Source organism: Myotis myotis, unplaced genomic scaffold (genome assembly GCF_014108235.1).
Source record: "Myotis myotis isolate mMyoMyo1 unplaced genomic scaffold, mMyoMyo1.p scaffold_m19_p_8, whole genome shotgun sequence".
Classification (NCBI taxonomy): Eukaryota; Metazoa; Chordata; class Mammalia; order Chiroptera; family Vespertilionidae; genus Myotis; species Myotis myotis.
The window spans coordinates 8,999,958-9,012,378 of record NW_023416390.1 but is presented as its reverse complement, the minus strand read 5'-3'; the positions used below and the strand labels follow the sequence as shown (position 1 = coordinate 9,012,378).

Genomic DNA, 12,421 nt, shown 5'->3' with positions numbered 1-12,421 from the left:
GGTCAAGGGTGCCTACCTCGGTTGCAGGTTCCTCCACAGGGTCAAGGGCACCTATCCCAGTTACAGGAGCTGGGCCCTAGTAGGGGCATGTGCAGGAGGCAACCAATCAATATGTTTCTCTCACATCGATATTCCTCTGTCTTTTCCTCTCTCTTCCACTCTCTGAATATCAATGGAAAAATATCCTCGGGTGAGGATTAAAAAAAAAAAAGAGTATAGCAAAAGAGACCTGCAGATTCCCTATAATTTTATAGTTACAGATCCACAAACAGAAGGCCTCTACTCTTTTTTAAAAATATATATATTTTTAATTGATTTCAGAAATGAAGGGAGAGGGATAGAGAGATAGAAACATCAGAAACATCAATGATGACAGAGAATCATTGATCGGCTGCCTCCTGTACACCCCACACTGGGGGTTGAGCCTGCAACCCAGGCATGTGCCCTGACTGGGAATCGAACTGTGAGCTCCTGGTTCTTAGGTGGAGGCTCAACCCCTGAGTCACACTGGCCAATCAGAAGGCCTCTACTCATAACACTAATTTAAAAGATTTAAAATTGTATGGTTATTAATACCCAAATCGATAGTCAGTTTCTGAAATGACATTTTTGTTTGTAATTGCTCTTGGTATACTTTGCTGGTAGAAACCATTTAACTATGTCCTCTCCACGACGGCCCTATGTTACCTGTATGCCTTTGGGATGTTGTGTGGACACGTAGACATCCATTTCTTGATCCTCCCCTTTGGGAACAGCAAGCATGCTTTGGGTTTCCATATAAAAATGTTCTTGACCTCCCAAATGTATTTCACCTGTAAGAGGAAAAGACACCAGAATCAAGAGGGCTGTCAGGTAGGACAGGTAGCGTCCCCCAGCTGTTTTCTCATTATGGAGACAGTCCACTGACAGTGCTTCTGCTGACAGGACCACAGACAATAATCTTTAGCTATCATTATACCTGCAGATTTGAAGTACAATTCTGTAGAGGAATCTGTCATGTCTGCCAATACAGTAGATCACACAGTCCTAGGGAAAGGTGTCTAGAGTAGAAATAGTATGACAAGGAGACTTCTAGTTCTAAGACAAGATGGTGTAGATACACATCTCCCTGTTCCTTCTGCTAACAGCCTGGACATCCTATATAATAAAATCCTAATATGCAAATCAACTGAACAGCAGAATGACCGGTCACTATGACACACACTGACCACCAGGGGGCAGACACTCAATGCAGGAGCTGCCCCTTGGTGGTCAGTGCACTCTCACAGGGGGAGCACCGCTCAGCCAGAAGCCAGGCTCATGGCTGGTGAGTGTAGCAGCTGCCTCCCCAGCAGCACTAAGGACTCCTCGGGGGATGTCTGACTTCCACAGGGAGCAGGCCTAAGCTGGCAGTTGGACATCCCCTAAGGGGACCTGGACTGTGAGAGGGCGCAGGCCGGGCTGAGGGACGCCCCCTCCCCTCAGTGCACGAATGTCATACACCAGGCCTCTAGTTATGTATAAAAGAAACATAAGAAGACTCTCAAAAATAGAGAGGGCAAGGCACCAGCTAGGGACTTTGGGACCCAAGGGAAGATACAATGGTGAGTTCTATGGGTTATGCTGCTGTTGTTTCCTTCTTATAGCCTATACTTGGTACCAGAGGAGTCAGAAATCCAAAAACACTACCAGGCAAAGACAGAAACAAAAGTCTCAAGAAAAGCCTACTTTCTCTAGATGAAGGACCAGGAAAGGAGAAGCTTAGCAAGCCAAAAAGCTTTTATACAAAAACTACTCTACTCTAGCCTAACACTACAGAAAAAACTGTGGACCTCTCTTTGTCTGCAAAAGTTGAATGGAGAGCCTAGTCTTCTACCTTTATCAGGTTGTAATGAGGTACCGATGACCCTCTGCTGGGTGGTGTCATAGAGACCATATGGGAACCTAAACTTCCACCCTCTACCTGGCAATAAAAAGGCATCGCCACCCCTTTCCACACCAACACAGGGCCAGAGGAGTTCTGATAAAACAGAAGACTTAAATAAGATCCAGAGTCTTATAACATAATACCCCAAATGACCAGGGTACAATAAAAAAATCACTCATCAGAACAAGAATTCATCTTGAATAAGAAAAGATAATCAACAGATGCTACCACTGAGAGGACACAGGCCGTGAAATGTTCTGACAAGGATTTTAAAGCAGTCATCATAAAAATGCTTCAATGAGTATTGACATGAACACTTGAAGAAAATCTCAACAAAAAAACAAAAGATATAAAATATACAACTGGAAATGTTAGAACTGCAACAACCAAAATATAAGAGGCTCAATGGCTGAGCTCAACCACAGAATAGAGAGAACAGAGGAAATTATCAATGAACAAAAAATATAGAACAGAAACTTTCCAACCTGAACAACCGAGAGAAGACAGACTGAAAAGAAAATGAACATAGCCTAAGGAACCTCTGTGACTGAAATAAAAGATAAAAAAAATTTGTGTCATTGAAGTCAAGCATGTGAAGAAGTAATCGCTGAAAATTTCCCAAACTTGGTAAAAGACACAAACCTACAGATTCAAGAAGCAGAGTAAATCCCAAAGGGATAAACCAAAGAACCATGCCAGACATCACAGTCAAACTTCTGAAAACTAAACACAAAGAAAATATCTTGAAAGCAGAGAGAGAAAAACATTACCTCATCTATAAGAGAAAGATACTTCAAAAGACAGCAGATCAGTAACCATGAAGGCCAGAGGAACTGGTAAAACATTTTTCTTCAAGTGCTAAAAGATATGTCAATTTTGAATTCTATATCCAGTGAAAATAGCCTTCAAGAATAAAAAGGAAATAAAGACATTCTCAGATGAAAAAAACTAAGAGAGTTTGTCTTCAACAGACCTATCCTAAAATAACAAATGGCTCAGGTAAGTTCTTAAAACAGACAGAAAATGATTAAAAAACACCTTGGAACATCAGGAAGGCAAGAGAGTAATGGGAAGAATAAAGGTACAGGTAAGCCAAATAGACTTTCCTTTCTTCTTGAGTTTTCTAACTGGTATTTGAAGCAGAATTACAACGTTGCCTCATGTAGTTTTCAATGTATGTAGAGAACATTTTAAAGACAATTATATTGTAAACGAGGGAGAGCATATCTGGGCCAAAGGAATAAGGAATGTCCCATACCCTATCCAGGTGTGGTTGTCCAGTAAATGTAATGAAGATGAAGATTCACCACTTCATCCTACATATTAGTTACCTATGTACTTGTCACCACTCCAAAAATCTACAAACAGTTAACATGGATGAGAACTGATCACTGATTGTTAAATAAAGTTATAAAACAGAAACAACACTAGTGATAAATCAAAATGGAATTCTAAAAAATGTTTAAGAAACCCACTGGAGGGCAGGGAAAAAAATTAAAAATAGAGGTTAAAAAAACATAAAAAACAACAACAACAACAAAAAAACAGAGCACAACTATGACAATCATCATGCTAGGTAGCAGGCAGGCTTTTTTTTTTCTTTCTTTCTTTTTTTTTTTGCTAATCCTCACCCAAGGATATTTTTTTCCCATTGATTTTTAGAGAGAGTGGAAGGGAGGGGGAGAGACAGAGAGAGAGAAAAACATCCATGTGAGAGAGACACATCGTTGGTTGCCTCCCGCACTCACTCCAATCAGGGCCAGAGATCGAGCCTGAAACTGAGGAACATGCCCTTAATGGGAATTGAACCCACAACCTTTCCAGCGGTTCTCAACCTGTGGGTCGCGACCCTTTCACAGGGGTCACCTAAGACCATCGGAAAACACATATATAATTACATAGTGTTTTTGTGCTTAATCACTATGCTTTAATTATGTTCAATTTGTAACAATGAAATTGGGGGTCACCACAACATGAGGAACTGTATTAAAGGGTCGAGGCATTAGGAAGGTTGAGAACCACTGTTAGTCCAAGGGCCAATGCTTCAACCACTGAGCGAAACCAGCTATGGCAGGCAGAACTTTCAAAAATTAAAAATATACGCAATAATAGTGATTTATAAATTGTTTGAGGAAGATTCCCAAGGAAATCTTTTGTATTGGAGTCTGGACTTCCTAGCTCTTCCACAATCTAAGTAAAGAAAGAGTAAAAAAGAATGGACAGATTCTGCTTCATTTATAAAACACAAAAATTAAAATGTCAAGAACTCAGATCTCGGTTGCAATGTAAGCTTTTATCAGGGACTGTACATTGAAAACCTCACTTATCAGTAGGCTCCAGTTCACGGTTTGCAATATTAATGATCACACCTACCCACTCAAAATTAATCTTGTTAAATATGCACTTCATTTAAGAATACGCAGAGCTAAAAAAACAAAAAACAAAAACAAAAACAAACAAACAAACAAAAAACTAGACAAGAGCCATTTCCAGGGCCCTGTTTTGTTGTGCTGCCCACCCCTATCGCCCCACACCATGGAACCCTCCTTGGCCCTGGGGCCTTGCTCTCAACTCTCTAGGCTGGAAACCAATTTGTTCAACTAATCCCTGAGATAAGATTTCATCCCAGTATGGGTTTAGGAGTGATTCTTCCAGGCATATTTACATTTTAATAGCGGCCCTTAAAGAAGGCAAAGCCGTCCAGATAGGAAGTTTATCTGTGCTGTGCCCAGCAGGACCTGCTGCGGGAAGGTAATCTTGGCCCGGGCTTCCGGCCTCGCAAATCTTGCTGCAGAGATTGCCATCTCCCTCTCCAGCGGAAAGCCCAAAGCCCGTCCCAGCGATGGAAATTGTAAAGAGATAAACGGGAAGCGGCTTAATGCAGAGGAGAGAACGTGCTAACTTCAGAATTGGAGAACTTAGGTTTGATTCCTGCTGGATCACACGCCTCTCTGGCCTCCCCTGGCTCATTTGTGCGCGGTGCTCTTTAATGCCTGTGACCCCAGGGTTAAGGAGGGCTGAAATCTATCTTCACAGCCGGCAAAGGCAAACAATAATATCACCCCCTTCCACAACACAGTGTAAGACTTGATATAATGCTGCCTGTATTTTATCTTGTAAATATTCTTTGTTCTTGGAGAACCAATTTTCCTAAGGGGCAGATCAAGGGCTGTTATGACAATTACCTCCAATTATCTCACATTGAAACAAGTAGTCAAAACATCTTCACCCAAATGACAGTTGCAGAGTGAGAAAAACAAACAAACTTAGTGAGTTAAGGGAATGAAAACTTAAAAGTCCCCTTTTGACCTTCCTGTATCATTTTTATACCTATTTACAGGGTGTGATGCAGGTAGCAAGTTAAAATTCAAGAAAGAGACAGAATGAACACATTACCTAACTGAAATAAATAATTAAATAACGATGCTAGGACCTTCCATAAAAACATATTGTGGCACAAGTGGAAGAAACCCCTAAATATTGACATTTCCAAGATGTTCACACCATGGACTCTCTATGCTAAACATGCTCCCTCTTCTCCCCTAAAACAAACTCAGCCTCGGCGCGTTGGCCACTTTATTAACCCCAAGAATCACCCGGAGCACTGGTAAGACCGGTCAGAAAAGAGTCGGGTGCCCCTGGGTCCTCTGACTAGAATCCCAAGAAAGGGGCCCGGGAATCTCCAGGCTGGTTTCATGATCGTCTTCTAGTGAGAAAAACTGGGAAGCAATGGGTTTGATAAGTGCACGCCGGCCAGCGTGAGAGCTCAACAATAGACAACCTTTTCTAGGGAAGAACAACAAAAACATTCTAACTAATAATAATTGTGGCTCACAGTTACGGTCTCTTACTCTGTGCCAAGCACACATGTATCCTCTCTTACACTTTTCACAATGGATCTTTGAGACCAGTATTATTTTATCCATATAGAGGCATATTTCACTTTATTGCTTTTTGCTTTATTGTGCTTAACAGATGTTTCTCCTTCCTCTTCTTTTTCTCCTCCTCCTCCTACTACTCCTCCTCCTCCTCCTCCTCCTTCTTCCTTTTACAAATTGAAGGGGAGACCTTCCACCAGCCAAAAGATTACAACTCACTTTATTGCAGAGGTCTGGAACAAAACTCACAATATCCCTGAGGCCTGTGTATGCCCTGGAAGGAAGGGAAGGAAAGCGAAAGGGAGGGAGACAGCAGGAAGGAAGGTTGGCAAAATCAGAGAAAGGATGAAAGAGAAAGAACTGTGGGCTTGGAAAATCATAAAAAAAGAAAGAAAAGAAAAGCTATCAATTCCAGACCAACTTTGTCACTTAGTAGCTGTTGTATGAGGTAATGCCCCTTAACCACTCTGCGCTTCAAATCCCAGCCTGCAAGATGGCTGTGAACAGAAACGTAACAACTATGGCCACAACAGCTTCCCCTTCATCATTTTTTTTTCCAGGCAGTTTTATCATCAGGAATTTGATCAACCACTTTATTTTTTTACTTATTTATTTTTAAAATATATTTTTATTGATTTCAGAGAGGAAGGGAGAGGGATAGAGAGATAGAAACATCAGTGATGAGAGATAATCATTAATCAGCTGTCCCCTGCATGCCCCACCCTGGGGATCGAGCCTGCAACCCAGGCATGTGCCCTGACCTGGAATCAAACTGTGACCTCCTGGACCTCCTGGTTCATAGGTCACTGCTCAACCACTGAGCCCCGCCAGCTGGGCTGATCTACCACTTTAAATGCTTCATCAATATTTCCATATTCCAATTTTCTTTCAGGGTAAGTGGTCACTGCATGGGGCTGGCATGGCTAAGGCCTCCCACTATGCCTCCCTGCTGTGCTACACACACACATTCACATGCACACACATATGCATTCACATGTGTGCACACACACACACACACACACACACACACACATACACACACCACAGAGGGGACCGCATTTATGAGTGAGTTGCCTATTCCCAGGAGCAATGTTAGATGAGACAAACTTGGAAGGCTTTCGGGGTAGCTTCCCCTTCTCATCATTTTTTTTCCAGATAGTTTTACCTTCAACAATGTGATCAACCACTTTAAAAGCTTCATCAACATTTCCATATTCCAGTTTCCTTTCTGGCTCAAAGAAGGACTTGTGTTGTATAGCTTCCTAGAAAGAGAACAGAAAAGTGAGGCTGCCTGGGCATGCTATCCAGCCCCACGAAGGAGCCACACACAGGGGCATCGTCCGAGTCTGGGGAGATGAGCACAGATTTGCACAGGGCAGTAGAGCACCTGGAACCTCCAGTCCTGGAGGTAAGATTCCATTTCAAGCCCAGCATGGGTACCACAAATTATACACTGGTTCTTATTGGCTTCCCCTGGGTGCCCAATGAAGGGGAACAGTAGTGGGGACACATAACCTGGGGTGCAGCGATAATAATCTAGGTTGGTTTTCTTGCCTATCCTTAGGAATTTATCTCACTGTAATCCCTGTGCCAACTGGGCAATGCCACACACCAGCTCCTGCAGCAGCATCTCCCATGATTACTGCCCATGAATGGGATTCCCGCCTGCTGGCAACTGGGGATTCTCCTATCGCTGGTTCCCGTTAGCCACACCAGTAAGCGTCTAGCAATACCTACAGGGATGTCCTATTGGGATCCCGCCATTTCCTACACTGGAAAAGGGATTGATTTGTTTTTACTTCCGTGAGGCACAGATTCTTTGATAGAATGTTTATTGACTGCTTCTATGACTGACCAGCTGTGTGCCCTGGGGGGCAACCCTGTCATTTAGTTTCCTCACCAGCATGGGGATAATAACAGTTTTTAATCTCATGGGATTGTTGTGAGAATGTAGTGAGTAAATGTAGGAAAGCAGCTTAGCACTATATAACTGCATAGCGAGCTCTGTGTAGGAATTAGCTAGTGTTGTTGATCATGATGACTGATGGGAGATTCTGGTCAAGAGCCTATTTTTTCTCACCAGGGTCATTGGCCTGACCCTTTGAGCCAAGAGTTTGCCCATTCAAACTACTATTAAAAACTCTAAAAAGCACAAGCTAGGTGAAACCTTAGCGATTAGTGACAGAGGCACATTTTTTTTATCCTATTTTGACTGATACCACACTTTTCTACTGGAATCAATTTATGTGATTTTCTTATTAATCTAAGACTCAGCTATTCCAGGTCGGAAATGGAAGTTAAGTTCTATAAATCCTATTTTTAAAATTTTAATCTCTTTCCACTTCACTTGCTGCTTGCTCTTTGAGCAACGTTGAGCCAATTTCCTGAAAAATTTCTGGTCAGAAAAGTGATAAAAATAACTTTAATATGTAGAGAGCTGGGCATATTTCCCTGCTATAAATGACTTTGATTACTAGATCCACTCTAATCTATTTGATTGACCTTGGAGAGCTTAATCACTGATAGAAACACAAGGTGGCTCTACTCCACAATGTCCAAGTTTCTTATTTGATGCTGGTCTTCTTTGGCAGGCAACAGAGGTCTGCTGACTGGAGTTGGGGAGGACAGAAAGAGAGTGTTATCTATTTGCTTATTTAGAATTGAATTTAGCTGGAAGGGAGAGGGAAAGAAGAGAAGATAGCCACTGGTATTGGGCAAAGGATTACAAACAAAATTTTTGATGAAGCATCCTATATAATAAAAGACTCATATGCAAATAGACCAAATTGCATAATGACTGGTTGCTATGATGTGCACTGACCACCCAGGGGCAGACGCTCAACACAGGAGCTGCCCTGGATGATCAGTGCGCTCCCATAGGGGGAGCACTGCTCAGCCAGAAGTGGGGAGCGGGCTTAAGCTGTCAGTCAGACATCCCCTGTGGGCTCCCAGACTGCAAAAGGACACAGGCTGGGCTGAGGGACCTGCACCCTCCCCCGCCCCCCCCCCCACGAGTGCACAAATTCTGTGCACTGGGCCTCTAGTTATGTAAATAATTTCTTATGGAGAAGTCATCCTAATTCTAAAATAGAATGTTGGGGAAGAAACAGAGTAAAGTAAGAAAGCAGAGCAGGCAAGATATGATTGAAAAGGGTCTGAGAACTGAACAACATGTTTGAACTTGAAACTGGCCAGGAAAATTTAGAAGAACTAATCACGCTTTGATTCCAATTAAACTTCTATATTTTTGTTTTCTTCACATGATTTTATTTTATTTTTAAAACACAGAGGACACTGTCTAGAAATGAACTCTGAGCTCCTAGGCACAAAGCAGGAGGATAGGCTAACTTTTCCTGGAGACACTAATCTTGGCCAAGTCGTTTCCATTTTCTGCCTCAGGGCATGCTAGTGCCTGGACAGCAAGGTGTCCATTATGCTGGGAAGATAATATTGCATTCCAAGAGCATATGGAGTCAGTATGTGCTGAATCTAATCTGTTCACTCTGCTTTTCCAACTTTCATGTTTTGATTACTCAGTGAATTATAAGAACCAATGAATTTATCATTTATCATTACATGGAGATGAGTGTTAAAAACTTAATAAATTTCAAACTCCTTTCTAAAATATAGGATAGGAAATGCAATTTAAGTTGCTCAAATACCTGTAGGCATCATAGGATCTGTTTCTCATACTCATTTAAGATATACATGAAAGGATCTAAAAATCGTGTCTCCAATATTTGCTCCCTAGATCATCTTGTTGGTTCTCACTGTGCCTGGGTGGAGAGTGTCTGGGTGAGTCTGGTTGAAGGTGAATGCAGTAAGTCCTCACTCAACATGCATAGGCTCTTGTAACTATGGCAAAATGACTTATAACAAAATCAAGTTTACCATAGGCTACCTGATGATAGAAACAAGAGTTAAATTCTTAAGGCATCTCATCAACGTTATCACGACACAATGTTGAATGAACCAATGTTATTCAAGGACCTGCTCTACGGAGTTATGGGGTGTGTCTCCTCTTGGGGACATTGTTGGTTGTCCATCCAGCATTCTTCTCACCTGTCCCCTTCCAAACGATGCTCAGATTTCTGCTCAGGTCTCCACCATTCCTCCATCCAGCCCTTATCCATCAAAGAAATCTGACCTCCCAGAAGTAACTAACAGATCCTCCATTCCCCTTGTCAGTCATTAACCCAGAGCTGTATATGTGACTAAGGGGCCCGATGAGGCTGGATTTCGGGACTCATGTAATGCTGGGACAACTGTTCTCTCTTGCTTCTGGGAGCTCCTGGCTGCCATCCTATGACCACAGGGGATAACGCTCCTACTGTGGGCAGCAGGGAGAAGAGCTGGAAGGTCAGGCTTCTCCCTAACACTGATATAGTTGGAGCCAATGAAGCCCCAACTTTTTATCAAATTTTGTTTCCTGTTACTATAGCCAACATTTTTACTGATACACCACTAAAATCTGCCCTTCTGGCCCCACCCTTGAACTCATTACCTCAATGGTCAGGATCACTGGCTCCAAATCTTGGTAGACAATCTTCACTTGCTTCGCAGCTCTCCTTGCCTGAATCTCAGAATTTGCAATCACAGCACAGACAAGCTGACCCACGCAAAACACCTGCAACACAGAAAAGACGTTTGTGTTCAAGACGGGCAGGCACCAGGTCCTCTCTTCTGGTTCATTCTTCTCCTTCCTCCTAGCACAGAGCTAGACACACAGTCAAGGACCCTTTCACTTGTTAAACACGGTGCCCTGTGAACAATGGCTTTGGTAGGACAGTGTACTTGTCAGAGTGAGTCTGCGGCCCCAGGCACCGGGGAAGTTTGAGTCTTTTTGCTGCTTTAATGGCAGTGGTGGCCAAAGAGATTGAGAGCGATGCTGCCTCCTGTACAGCAGACTCAGGCTCTGTCCAGGCCAAGCCCACAGAGCTGCCCAAGGGCCAGCTGGGCCAGGAGAGCCAGGCTCAGGGCACGGCCTGTGGTTGCCATTCCATGAGCAAGGCCGTTCCAAGAGGCAGCTTTTGCCTTCCCAGACAGGGAGGACCAGGAGGTACAGCCTATCTCATCCAGAGAGGAAGAAGAGAGGGGGATGATGTGACACTGTTAGTGAGCAAGTTTCTGCCCCAAACTGTGGGGAAGCATAGGCTTTTCATGAACAGACATGAGACTGGACTAGCTACCGTGTGACCAAGCACAGAACGCTGATCATGTCACCCACAGGTGGGTAGGCGGCCCAGGGAGTTTACACAGGGACCAGGCACAAAGTTGATGGAAAACCGAACCAAACCAAACCAAGGCTCCAGAAAGGTAAAATACTCAGGACTGAAAAAGTCACCAGGACCGTTTTGTTCTCTCTCCCATCTTATACCATGATCGCAATGAAAACTTAATCATTTATTTTTAAAATCTACATTAGACTATTAGGTCTTTTCTACAGGGAACGTATAGTAGTTTTATCATCAAGAAAAAAATAGTAGTAAAGCAAGTTAAATCCAGAACATGCGCGCGCGCGCACACACACACACACACACACACACACACATACACATGTTTGTTGGGTTTGGGTAGGTGGGGCCAGTGGGGTGATAAATGAAACAAGATTCGACAAATGTTGAATCTCTATTTTTGTGCATGTTTCCATTTTCTGCAATGAGAGAATTTTAAAAGGCATAACATGCTGTAGACAAATCTTGAAAAAGGAATTGAACTAAAAAGGCAGTCCTTTACGGTGGCTCTGTTCCCTGCTCTCCACAAACGCCTGGTTTTGCCTCTGTGACCTGGCACACAGACCTGGCCCCCAGAGGCTCACAATCAACATAGCCACACCTCAGAGAGCAGGAACTATCGTGCAGACAGGAATGGCTTTGCTTGTTTAGGAAACATTGATGAAAAGGCCACAATTCTCATTTTCTTCTGCCAAAGCCACTCTCTTGGGGGAGTTTCAACCTTGACTTGAAACTCTCAGTCACCAAACTTTCGTCTTTATTAACCAAATCTGCTGGCAAGAGCCAGAGGCAGGGGCTGCCCCAAATGATGAAGCTCTTTTGGGTAAACACTGAACTGAGAAGCCTGAGTTCTGCAGAAAACATGCTGAAATGCCATTACTGCATTTTCTGATGACTGAAGATATGGTAGGCAAAGTTTTAATCATTTGAAACTTTCAAACAGCATTATTTCTCTACTCATTGACCCTGCTACATGGAAAGTGGTGTGTGGAATATACAGATGAATCAGATGTACGGCCTCATTCAAGGACTTTCACCAGCCCAGGGAAAAATATAGGGTGCCCTCCCACAATGTATACACACACTTTGAATAATTATAGGCAGTGTTTATTAAAGTACATTTCATGTTCAAAACTGAGCTGTCAGTTAAAGTGTGTATACATTTTGGGGGCACGCCCTGTATCTAAGGCATGGAAATAAATAAATAAATAAGCTTAATCCAAGGTAGAAAGTTCATGAAACATCCACTTTGCTTTCTCCTCCAGACTTTAAGCTCTATGAGGGCAAGGACCGCACAGGTCTTGTTCAGCTACAGTGAGCAGCCACAGTAGGTGCTCAGCTAAAAAATGCCTGTTGACCTTGAGCTTAAACTTGAAGGAGGAATCAATTCCCAAGTGAATGAA

General features: G+C 42.9%; 1 protein-coding gene across 3 annotated transcripts in view; it reads right to left on the bottom strand.

Annotated features, from left to right (window-relative positions):
* AOX1 (aldehyde oxidase 1) overlaps positions 1-12,421 on the bottom strand; it is a 65,381-nt gene that overhangs the window by 22,750 nt on the left and 30,210 nt on the right. For all 3 annotated transcript variants that reach the window (XM_036318539.1, XM_036318538.1, XM_036318540.1), the window contains 3 exons: positions 10,289-10,411; positions 6,950-7,046; positions 688-812 (listed from right to left, as the gene is read on the bottom strand). In XM_036318539.1, the coding sequence (XP_036174432.1) occupies positions 688-812; positions 6,950-7,046; positions 10,289-10,411 (345 nt within the window). The remainder of the gene's footprint in view (positions 1-687; positions 813-6,949; positions 7,047-10,288; positions 10,412-12,421) is intronic.